General features: G+C 41.4%; 1 protein-coding gene across 1 annotated transcript in view; it reads left to right on the top strand.

Annotated features, from left to right (window-relative positions):
* FNDC3B (fibronectin type III domain containing 3B) overlaps positions 1-12,669 on the top strand; it is a 186,132-nt gene that overhangs the window by 167,073 nt on the left and 6,390 nt on the right. Inside the window, exons 24-25 of the mRNA XM_036389083.1 lie at positions 5,394-5,560; positions 8,342-8,469. Coding sequence (XP_036244976.1) covers positions 5,394-5,560; positions 8,342-8,469 — 295 coding nt within the window. The remainder of the gene's footprint in view (positions 1-5,393; positions 5,561-8,341; positions 8,470-12,669) is intronic.

Genomic DNA, 12,669 nt, shown 5'->3' with positions numbered 1-12,669 from the left:
TAAAATTTTATCCTTCATTTTGATCTGTGCACATCTGCAGGTACTTCAGACTTGATGGGTAACTGAATGTTCCAGACAGCAGATCATAAATAAGAACAGCATCTAGACCCAAGATGGTCACTGTAATAAAAACCATTTTCTGCACATCTGTAACAACCTTATAAGAAAAATAACACCTTGATTAGAGTAATGACTCTCATATTTAATCTCTAAAGTGTAAAGGAGGCTCAGCTTAGTGCAGCAGGATCACATTGGCCAGTTTTCCAAGGGCACATTTTTAGGTTCCAGCTTCACTTTGCTGATGTTGATGAAGCAGAGGCTGAGCTTGGCTCCCTTCTCCAGCTCTGCCCAGGTTCCTGGGGCTGTCACAGCAGCAGCCTGGACACCATGTGCTCAGTGAGCATCATTTGAGGGCCCATAAAGTCTGTTAAAACTCTGGGAAAGGGGCTCTAATGCTGCACAGGGAAGATAAACACATGTAGGGCTGTAAGAATACTGGCTTGCTGCTCTGAACTCTTTCTCTTTTGGTTTTAGCTTTAAGTTCACTCTTATTTATTATTGTTGGTTATTGACAAGATGTTGTAGCTGCCTCATCAGTTCTTCCTGACTGTGTAATTTCAAGAGGCCATTGGGTGCTCTCCCTGATTTCTCTCACATCTTCCATTCAAGTGCTGTTCATTCCCATTTAAGCTGTGCTCCGTATTGCCCTCCCTGCCTGTTCCTTGCCCCCCAGATGTGGCTGCACACAGGAATCTTCAGTTAGGCACTTGGCTGCTCTGTCTTCCATTCCTGTTGAATGTGCTCAGATGCTTCTTGCAAAAAAAAATCAATTTTTCTTGTTGTGGAGGAGCTTCTGTAGGCTGAAATACTTCAACTCTCAATAATTCCGGACATCTGACAAGTGACTGTCTGTTGTGAATATGGGTTACAAACTCAAATTCAGCAGCAGATGAAAGATAATCTAGTAGAAACAGGCTAAAAATTGATTTTTGGCAGCAAGTACCCTTTGTCTAGCCTGCAGATGTGCTAGATAACTCAGGGAAGAAAACCAAACTCTTCCCATCTGTTATCACTTCTCTTCCTGCCTTTATCTGTTCTTCACTTAGTTTTGCTTTTCAAAGTATAAGGAAGGAACTGTTTCCTTCACTGGGCCCTGATGTTACTATTATTGTTAAAAGCATCAAAAATCAAATCAGTAGTGGTGAGCATACATTATAATACAGTTAAAATATATAATATGTATTATAAATAAAACTTTACAAAAGGAATCTTCCAGAAAACAGATCTTCAGGTCAAAGGAGCCCGTGCATCCCACCTGTTTGGTCCACACCTCATTTTAGGACAGGAAGCCAGAGTTGGGAGAGGTTGTGGGAGCACAAAGCTCTTTTGGAGAACTTTTGTTTTAATTTCCCTCAGGACCTGCCTGCAAAAGGAGATCTCAAAGAGTGGCTTGGAAAAGTGCCCTAAAGCTGAAAAGGTTGGGTCACCCTGGAACTGGTTGTAGGAACAGTGGTGATGGATGTGGGGATAGGAGATGCTGCAGATAGGAAACTTTTCCCTTTGAGCAGAATGTTTTAAAATACAGCAGAAATGGAAAAAAAAAAATGTGTTGATTTTACTTCTGCATCTCTGAGTTAGGTGGTTTTGGTTTGAAGCTTTGCTTTCTTTGTTGCCACCCGCAGTACAGGGAGCTGCTGGTGGAGAAAGAAAATCATATAAATCAGTGAGTGTCTGACAATGTTCTGCAACCAAATTAGAGGAACAGTCTAAGAAAGTAGGTGGGGGCAGTAAATGTGCAGATAATGTGATGTAGCATTAATAACATTAAAAGAGCTGTTGGTTTGTGAAATTCTTGTCCTTTAGTTTCTAATTAGGCAGTTGCCTTTGTGTGCTGCTGTGAAGCCTTAGGTCACCAGGTTGGACTGTGTGTTAATGATGCTGTGTTAATGACTTTTTTCCCAGCCAAAATCCTGACATCTGACCCCATGTTTTGAGAGGCAATAACAAAAACATTCAAGGCTCTTTCAGCCTTTGTGCCTTCCCCCAAGATTGCCATCTTACTTAGTGCTGTACAGTAGAATTTCTTGCAAATGAAATTCTTGCAAGAACCAACAGGTTACCAAAATATCAACAAAACCCAAGAGTTTGAAAGGGAACCTGCTGCTCAGAATGTGCTGGGAATTAATGAGCAGAGGTAGAGCAAGTACATTGATATTCTTCTGCTTGACTGGAAGTGACTGAAGTGGAGGAAACAAAATAGCTGTGAGATGCAAAATACTTCCAAGAAGATCTTCACTGGGAATAAAAGGGTATTGATGAAAAAGTAACAGCAGTGGTGTCTCCCTAACAATTGCTGTAGGACACGATGTTCTCTCTCCTCTGCTGTGTGCAGGTAAATGAATGATAAAGTGAGAATGTCTGGGAAGGGAGAATTGGGATCACTCTGTGAGATGAGGGAGAAGTGTAACCTCTGGGGAGTGCCCCCATCCCTGGAGAAAGCTGCTTTATTTTTGGTCTCTGCTGTTAATTTAGTGGAGAGGAGAGGCAACACTACAGCCTGGAAAATTGGAATAAATCAGGTTTAATTGTGGAATGTGCAAACTTAAAATAAAAAATTTAGCTGTGTTGAGAATGCCAGTAACCAGAGAGGCTGAATGTTTTCAGAGTCAGGGTGCCTGTTGAGATATGTAGCCTATTGTCTTTTGAATTCAACTGAGATTTGAAAATGTCTTGTTTTGAAGAAGGTGAGAGGGAGATAGAGCACAGGGGTTTCCATACACAGATTAAGTCAACATTTCAATGCAAAAGAGATTAAGTCTTTGCAGACAAGGACTCAGAGCTGACTTGTTCTTGAGGCAATGTATGGAATGAGGCCTGGATGAAGCACAGTGAGCAATAACAGGCTTGCCAAGAAGGCAGAGGTACATAGAGCTCATGTTCAAATGTGCTTTTTAAAGTAGATTTAGATTTTTAAAATGAAATTGCAATAATAGGAGAATTTTACCTTAGTTAAGACAATTTTAACATATGCTGCCTCACAGTAGCAATGTGCAGTTGCACTGATGGACTCAACTCTGAGTTCATTGTGGTCCTCCAGAAGAAAGTCCAGGAGAGTGCAAAAAGACTGCTCCATATCTAGAGCCACCTACATCAATTAACTACAATATTTTTATAAATAACAGAAATAATCCTGGAGGATTATGAAATGCCTGCTTTACACATGAGGAAAATATTACCTTATCAAAAAATCACAAGCATTTTGAAGTTAGTCTTTCATCTTCATTACATGCCTTAGATCATGATCTGCACCTTCAAACACAATTACAAAGCATTAGTGCCACAATAAAGCCCAACAGCAACTGAATTTGGCTTAGCCATCAGTGTTTCTTCTTGGAAAATTGGAAGCCCTCTTTCTTCAGAGATGGTCAAACCTCAGAAGTTTTAAATGTGCTTCCATTGCAGTCCTGTGGTGCAAACTTCTCTGTAACAGATCTTGCTTTCCTGGCAGATGTTTTTTGAGACAGAGAAGTAGAAATGAGTGGAGATGGGAACTGGATTGGGAGTATTGGTATTAACTGAACTGGGAGTATTAGTCCAGTTCCCAAATGACAGAAGGAGCTGAAATGTTTTTCCAGATCAGTTCCTCAGTGTTAGGAAGTGTTGGTGACCTTAGTCATATCCAAAAGGAGCAAATGTCATTTGACTCATTGGTATTGGTCATATGAATGACTGTAAATATGTAAATGTACCTTAGGCCCAGCCTGGGGTGAAGGTGTGCTTGTCTGTTAGCTGGGAAGATACATTTATCCTCCCTTGCTCACCTAACTCCACAAATGATTGCAAAGAGATCATTAGTCTAAAATAGGCATTGGATCTTTTTTGCTCTCTGTTGCCCTTGGACCAGGGTCAGAGCCAAATCTCTGCACTCCTGTGAGTAGTGCAGTGGTTTTTGAGCCAGCTGCCTGATTGAGCTGCAAGAAGTGCAGAGGGAGAGTGTCTTGTCTCTTGAGTCTTAATGCTGTCCTGAGTATGTGTTCTTTGCTCATCACCCAGTGAATCTCAAACTTTATTCTATGAGCACAGGTATTTGTGTCCATCTTTTGAAATGTGCTGTGGCTGCTTACCTGAGCCTCAGAAATGTGGGGTAGCAGGGAGTTCTTAAACTGGGTAAGCATAAGGTTGGGAAAACAATTCTTTGGAAATTGGCTCTAAATTCTCCTCTTAAAAACGTGTGGGCACAGATCTTTAGTTTTCTATCAAGGTGTGTGTCTCACTAAAACTCAGTAGTAAGTCACATTAGTCCTCAGAGTACATTTCCAGCAATTTGAATTAGCTGAGTATTTCCTTTTATTACAGATGGTTCTTGGTCTCTGTACTTATGTGGATTGCAATCATAACTTAGTACAAATTGATTTCTGTCCCTGAGAGCTAATGACAGACCCAGTTTCTTTGAAATGCTCAAATTGGTTGTACTCTGTATCTCCTGCAAAGCCAAAGGATAAAGCTAGCACCTAGACAGGGAGGTCAAAGGAAAATATCTCTTGGCTTCCTGGTGATTTAAAACCTTCTGAAATGGTTAAGATACTTGAATTAGGGTACTAAATAATAAAAAAATGGTATGTGATCCTACGCAGCAAATTTTCTGTTCTCCAAGGCCAGGACTATTGCATGCAGGATGTTCCCTGGTGGAGGCTGAGTGGATGGATGCACAGTCTGGGTGCTTCCTCTTTATTTGCTTTCATCCCCACTGTGCTCAGCTCCTGGGGGTCAGGGGCTTAGCTAGAGATTGCTGGCTGACATACAACTGTTAGTGAAAAGCATTTATATGAGCAGAGCAATAGAAAGTAGAAGTCAGATTCTTTTTAGCAACTTTTTTTTTTTTTAATGACATTGATTTTGACAAGTTTGTGTGTGCTCTTGTTTAGTCTTGGAAATGTTTTGGAAGATGATACAGATGACTGCAGGACATGGCCTTTGTGTCTTAATGTGCAAATGAAATCCAAATCAATTAAAGAGTCAAGATATTAATTGTGTTTTCACCATGCATGTAAACCAGCAGCACACATGGTGTATTGTAGCAGAACACAGGCTGAATCCATTTGGATTCCATGGTGGCAGGGAGCCCACTGACAGATGTTCTTCCTGATAATTCATGCAATCATTCTGCAAGGTAATAGTAGTTTCAAAAGGGACAATGAACTTCTGCTTTCCCTGACCTCCTCATCATCATCAGTGTGTTATTAATGGGACATTTTTATATGTGTGTTTAACAGCCCTGCAGGGCACATGGTGCCAGTTATCACAAGGTGGATACTTGGAGCTGGTAAGTGCAATAGCCAGAGATACCAGTGCCACTCCAGTGTAACTACATACTCTCATTTTTATTGTTTCAGGTTTATCCCAATTTATAGGGGACCAAGTCACACCTACAAGATACAGAGGCTGACAGAATCCACCTGTTACTCATTCAGAATACAGGCAGTCAATGATGCTGGGGAGGGACCTTTCTCAGAAATCTGTACCTTCTGCACAACTAAGTCACTCCCACCTGCAATCAAAGGTATGTAGTATGGTTTTTTATGTGTAAGTAACTTGTAAATATTTATGTAATTGGTAACTATGAGGGGAGGTTGTAAGGGTTACCATAGGTATGTAATAACACTGGTGAAGAACCAGTTTGTGCTGACTGTAGGTTTCTCTTGAGTTGTGAAGTTACTTAATGGTGGGAAGCTAAATTACCACCCAAAAAATCACACAAGCAATATAAAGGTTATGTCAGCCACTGTTCTAATAAAAAAACTGTTCAAATGCTGCTCCTATCAATAATGTTTACCAGGGGATTGCCCTGGATTACCACAGCATTTTTACAAGGGATCTAACAGCTGTAGTGTGGGTGTGTACCTACCAACTTAAGCTTTAGTAAAGTTTAATTTTTTTGTTGTGTATTTGATGTCCAGTGTAGACCTTCAGGGTTTATTTTTCCTTTAATGTATAAAATTAATTATGATATTTCACATATAGAGCATTAGGCCTAGAACTCAGCATGTGTTCCACTAGGAGGACTAAAGGCTTAATTAAATGAAGTTTTATAATGAAATGTCTTTTACTGTGTGTAAATTTTGTCCTAAGTAATTATGCTCCTGAGGAGGAGGAGGAAGGAAGGAAGGAGGAAAAGTAAAACCCACAGTGAAAGATCTTTCATTATAAAACTTCATGTAATTAGGCCTTTTGTTCTAGGCCTAATTAGTCCTTCTTTGGCCTGTTACAAGGGCAGTGGGTTTGCTCTATGGGTTGTCAGATCAGCTGAACTGGAATCAAATGCACCTTTTCTCCTGGGTGCTGAAGGCTTCCCTGTCAAGCCCTGTGATTTTCTGAGAGAAACGACAGCTGTCAGTTTGTCAGGGAGGTTTTGTTTGTTTCTCTGTATTTAAAATCCAGCTTTGGTGATTTTGACACCTTTTGTAGGCAAATATTTAGAGAGGGGAGAACACTGCTGGGGGTGCCTTTCCCTGCTAAGTCAGTCACCCCCAGGGAGAAAACACTCTCCAGCAAAAAACACCCGTGTGATTGAGGGTGAGGATACTTAGGCAGGGGTGGTTTATCCTGATGCACACCTTCACACAGGTGTGAGATGTGCTGCCCAGCCAAGGGAAGGGAGCTCGTGTGGCATGACCCAGGATGCCACTGTAGTCACACTTGCATTTTGTTGGCTATAAATCCATTTTATTCAGTTCACTTCACCTAGGTGTTTGTTTTGAACTCCCAGTCTGCCTGTTGAGTTCCTGTTAATTGTGACTCATCCCCTGGGCTGAGTTTCAAGCTGAGAATCAATGGTGCAAATACCAGGTCGTGTGTGGGCTGGGACCTCGGGTACCTGACAGAGCCCTGGCTGTGACAGAGAAAAGGGCATGACAAAGCTGTGCTGGTGAGCACTGCTGAGGGGAGGTGATGCCATGGGGAGGACTGGTCTGATGCCATATGACAGTGTTGGTTCCCTTCTGTGCTCAGAGAAATACAAAGGAATTTATGTGATAAACTTAATTTGGCTTTTTATCTAGCAGAAGAAAGTGTGTGTTCTCCTATAAGGTCTCCTAATTACTCTCTTAGTGATGCCAACCCTAGAATAGCTTTGCTGTTAATGGCAGTGTTTTGTAAGTGTCAGACAAAAATCTTCATGTATTGAAGTGAGAGATGAAAGGAGAAGGAAAAATAATTGAGATTGTTGTCAGCTAAGATAAAGGCGTTTATTATCAGTCTCTCAACACTAGCAGATGTGCAGAGAGAAGTAAATGGATATTGATTACATTTGGGCCTTCATGATTCAAGTGTTCCTCTTGGGAAGTAACAGATCAGTCTAAAATTTGTGTAATGTATGCAGCAGCATTTGTTTCTTTGGTAGACCCTCCTGTTGTCTGTTTTTGTGGGGCTGGGGATCTGGATTGCCTTTAACAAGCTCATGTCCTTGCACGTGCACATGTTACCCACCTGATACAAGTGCTCAGCACTTGTTTCTCCCAGTTTTATTATTTTCTTTTTTTTGGTATTGTGCTTGCTGGCTCTGCCTGATCAAGAGGTTGGTGAACCCTGGATGCTGCTGCAGTTTTCTTTGTGCCTTCTTCCAGTGGCAGATGCTTTGCTGTACGTAAAACTGTGCTGCCCCTGTCTGTGCTCTGCTAGACTGAGCTGTGAGCTTGCCCTGGGTCAAGGCACAGCATCCCTTGGCTCTCAGCTGCTGAGAGAGCCTCTGCCAGGGACAGCAGCCTTGTAACAGCCGACAAATTGAATTTCTCTGGAGTTCTAGTGAGAGCACTAGTCTTAAGTCTGGCTAGAAATAGCAGCTCTGATCAAGTGGGTGTCAGGCTCAGATTTATATTCAAGTCCAGGTCTTGAATGTTATGCTTGTCCTTTTGCTTCCCAGGCTGGACTTCATCTGTAATATAGAAGATTCTTTAGCTTCTCTTCTCACATTCTTTCTTCTGTTTTTCCTGAATGAAATATTTGATATTATTCCTCTCTTTCAGTGGCATGTAGCATGGGAGGGATGCACAGGCATCTCCACTGGCACAGGTGTTTGCTCAGAACTTCACAGAATTGCTGCTTTTATGAATGCCTGTGTAATTTGTTCATTGGCTTCTGCTTTGAAAAGATCAGTGCACAGCACTGCAATTAAGTTTTGAAAGTTTTCTCCAAATCCACTCCTCCTTTGTAGCAGCTCACAGAGCTGACTGATAAGAGGTGCTCTAGCCTTTTTAAAATGTTCTGGTATATATTACAGTGCTCGTAAAATAAGATTTTGATGCAGTCTTTATATTAAACATTAACACATTTCCTTTTATTGTAGCCCCTCGAGTGACACAGCTGGGAGGAAACTCCTGTGAAGTTACCTGGGAAATGGTCCCACCCATGAAGGGAGATCCTGTTGGTTATGTTCTGCAGGTACTGGTTGGAAGAGAATCTGAATACAAGCAGGTAGGGAAATGGTCTGGGTTTAATATTGTTAAATTGATGGCATAATGGAAATGGTTTTGAAAATCCACTGTGCTGCTTCTTTGTACTGTATTGAATTACACCCTATGGTGATGTGTCAGGTGCACTTTGGTAAAGGCTGAGTCAAAATTAAGAGCTGTAATGGGCTGTTTTCTCCCCTAAGGGAGTATATAGAACATCATTATTTTATTGGAGTGATTTGTGTTCTTTCTGTGGTTAATCACTATTTTTAACTGTACTAACCTTTAAAAAGTTACAATTCTGTACACCCATGCTTGCTTCTGAACTGGCTGCTCTTAACCATTATCTGGAGATGAGATGAAGTCAGAAGATGACTCTTTCTAAGCCAGTTCCAAGACTGTCCATCAGGACACATTAAGTGGTTTGTTCATCTGTCTCACTCCTGTCTGAGGTTTTGATGCACGTGTAACTGCTGTGTATCCTTTCTGTCACTGTGGAAATAAAGGCAGTGAAGTACAGCTGATCCTTCTTTCCTTTGTCTGTCTGGATTAGACATCACAAGTGGATACATCCCCAGAGCACCTGAAACAGAACAGCTCATTCACAGTTAGATCTTTTATTTCATCTATCACACCTCTGGCTGTGTGATTTGCAGTGCACTTCATCTGTGTGCTCCCTTTTTCCTGTGCTTCCTTTCGTTGTCATGCAGGTTTCAAATAAATCCAAATTAGGGAAATGAGATATACTATGCTAATTAGACTCTTATGCTGTGCTAATTAAACCCTTAAAAATATGTATAAGTTAGTGCTTTCTTTGCAACTGTGTCTTTGTTCCTCTTCAGGCTGTTTCTGAGTGCTGCTGTGAACTAATGAATTATCAAAAACAACACAGAACACGCAGGACAACTCATGGGGGGCGATAAAGATTTAGAAACATAATGATTATTTTTGTCAGGAAACATTTCTGGTGCTGGTAATGAAACCCCTGTGTACTGTGTAGTGGTGGCCTCATAATGCCAGTGGCAAGTGCAAAAGTGGAACCCTTTTGCTGTTCCCTGATGTACAGAGAGGCTTTGGTGTGTCACCTCCAGGTACAGCTTCAGTGAACGTAGCCCCAGGGTTTAAAATGTTCTGGAGTCCTTGGGGAGAACTGGGCACAGCTTCATGTTCCTGGCACATAAGTGATGGCTTCATCTGCACAGTCCAGAGCTCGTGGTGTGAAAAAAACCAGCAGTGAGGGAAATAAAAAATACGTTCAGGGTCTTCTTATTTTGAAGGTCTTAGTTTTTCATGAGGCACAGCCTGAGGAGGGGTTTTTGTGTGAGTTGTCACCAGTAACTCCCTGGAGGAGGTTCCTGGCTGGGATGCTCCAGGTGAGACTGGGACTTTGCTGGCTGATAACCAGCCATGGGACAGAGGGAGACTTCCACTGTTTCACCTTTTCCCATCAAGATGTTTTTCCTCCATCAGGACTGTGGGTGGTGTCTCAGCACTGGGTGTCCATGAGCTGCAGTGGCTGCATGCTCAGGGCTCCTGTAATGTGCACAGAAGATAAAATACAGAAACACCTTTCAGTGACTTTCTGGCTAATACATTTCACCTCTGCTTTGACGTGCCTGTGATCACCTGTTATTATTTAACTGCAAAGTACTGGCACCAATAAGTTCATTAATGTTAGTGATATGTTAGTTACCTTTGAAGTGCAAGTCCTAAATTTATTTTTAAATATATTTTGTTCCCTGCAAGTGGCAAATATATTTGGCATATGTATCTAAAGGGGTAAATCATACTAGAAACATTTTGCAAATTGTTTTGAAGGGTGGCACCAATGAAATACACTCTAGATTTTCAGGCTATTCATGGAATGCAACGTCAGCCACCAATATGTTTTTGGGTAAATCTGCCCTTTCTCTCTAGACTGTCACACCTGAGCTGTCTCCCTGCCCTGCACCCCAGTGTTTGCAGCCCTCCACAGCCCAAAAGCTGCTGATTTTCCACCATTTGATCTGGCAGAGGTGATATGAAAGTACTCAAAACCTCTTTTTTCCAGATTGGGAGTATAGCCATCCCTGCCCTCCTCTGGGAGAATATTTTGTAAATATTTCTCTGCTGAGAATTGCCTGAAGAACTGGATTTGCTGGAGCTAAACAGAGAACATCTTAGCTCCCTGGAGAGTGTATTTGAAAAAATGCTAACTACTCCCTTCCTTGTTTCTCACACAGTGTGTTCCTTTTTGTGTATTTGTGTGCTTTATCTTTACAGATAATTTTTAAAAAGCAATGCCATGGGACAGTTCTTTTTAGGAAATCAAATCTTCCTTGTTTATGAATCAGGATGTAAGCCACAGGAGATTCCAGGAATCAGTGGCCTGGATTTGTTTTTCTATTTCTTGCACTTCTGTCCAGCATAGCTCACTCAGTCAGAATTTATCTCCAAAGTGTATTAAATTGTCTCTGTGTTTGCACAGCTTTAATGTGGATTTAGGGGAGTGGGCTGGAGCAGGAGCTGCAGTTTGGGATAACAGCTGGAATGCCCAGCAGCCTAAGGTTTGGTTTCCCAGTTGAGCAGCTCTGAGGATGGAAACACCCAGGAACCAAATCCTCTTAAGAGCTGACAATGGGAAGTGAGAACTGAACTTTTTAAAGCTTCTTTATCCTTAAATTGTTTGCTGCTGAAGCAAAATGTTCCACCTTTGAAATTTCCAAGACTTTGGAGGCAGCAGTGTTTCATCAGCTTCTGCCACGTCTCTTCTGGGAAAAAAACTGTCTCCAAATGCTTTCCAAAAGAAGAAACAGTATTGGTAGGATACATGGGGTTGTGAAAATCCCCTAGCAGTTCTCAGGTCTGCACTGAGAGGTGGGTGCCTGGGAGAGCCCAGTTAGCCTCACCAAGCTCTCACTTTAATTATTGGGTTTTTATTTGGATTAGATTGTGTAGACGCACACAGAATATCTGAAACGCTTTAGTGAACTGATAATTTCTGTAAAGCTTAGTCAGCCAAATAGTTGTTTTCCTTCTCTATTTTCAATAAGTCAAAGGCACTTGTGCTGGTTGTGTGTCAGAATATGACAGAATTGCACAGGACCTGTTGGCATTTAGATTTATAACCCAAACCATTCTCTGATTCTATCTTTTTATCAGTATACAGAATAGGCTTTTATTAACTGTTAAAGACATTGGCCATTGCATCAGGGTGCAGCAGCCAGGTGGGGTTAGCTTGCACTTTCCAGTGTTTTTCTTATAGGGCAACTATGGGTGTCAGTGTTACTGTTTGGAAAGGAGGGAGATGGGGTTGGAATTATTTAATGAGATCAGTGAAATTGAGAAATCCTCGCCTGCAGGAATTCTCTGTCTCTCTAGCTCCATCAGTAGGATCAAATACCATAAGAGTCTTCAACAGCAGTTTATTACTTGTGATGATATTTCCATTGAGAGAGCCAGGCAAAAAGCTCATCACATTTTTATTGTATTCTGAAGTGTCCAAACCAAAAAGCTGTTTTTAGGAACTGAAAGTGATAAATTGGATAGGCACTTCACTTTGGCTTGTTGGCCACCAAAGCATAATGTGCTACATATAAAATAATATTGCTGCTTCATAGAGTTATATTTGATTTCACATTTGTTTGGCAGATTTAAAGACCTTATTCATAGTTGTCAAGGGTTTTTTCTATTGTATATGTGAAGTCCACTCACAGAGTGTAGCAGTGTTCACAACCAGATGTGTTTGTGCTGGGAGCATCCTGCCACAGCTCTGAGGTGCTGCTGCAGAGGGTACAGAGGCTGCTCTCAGGAGTGGGTGACAATTTAACAATTTTTTGCCTGTTACTGATAGGTAGGTCCACTGAGGTAAATACTCACCAGACCACTGAAAGCAGGACAATTTCCATAACTGTCTTAGTGCTACTACAGGAAATGTTTTGTCTTTATCATTGGTGAATATTAATGCATGTACTCTATCTACTTTCAGCAATTTTTCAAACTTCCCTTACAGATACACTCTTCTCTCACTTGGCTGTCTGGCTTTTTTCTGAGAAGTGCTGTTGAATAGCTGGCTTGAGTGAACTTGGCCATCTGTACTTGTTAGACTGTAATGAAGATACAGGTTTTTGATTTAGCCAAGCCTGGCCTCCAGTTACACTGGTATTCACCACCCTGATAGAACAAAAGAAGTAAAAAACCCAGGTTTTTTTTAACTGGACAGGATTTTTTTCAGTGCAAAGAC

The sequence above is a fragment of the Molothrus ater genome, chromosome 10, assembly GCF_012460135.2.
Source record: "Molothrus ater isolate BHLD 08-10-18 breed brown headed cowbird chromosome 10, BPBGC_Mater_1.1, whole genome shotgun sequence".
In the NCBI taxonomy this organism is placed as follows: Eukaryota; Metazoa; Chordata; class Aves; order Passeriformes; family Icteridae; genus Molothrus; species Molothrus ater.
This window is presented reverse-complemented; position numbering and strand designations above follow the sequence as displayed.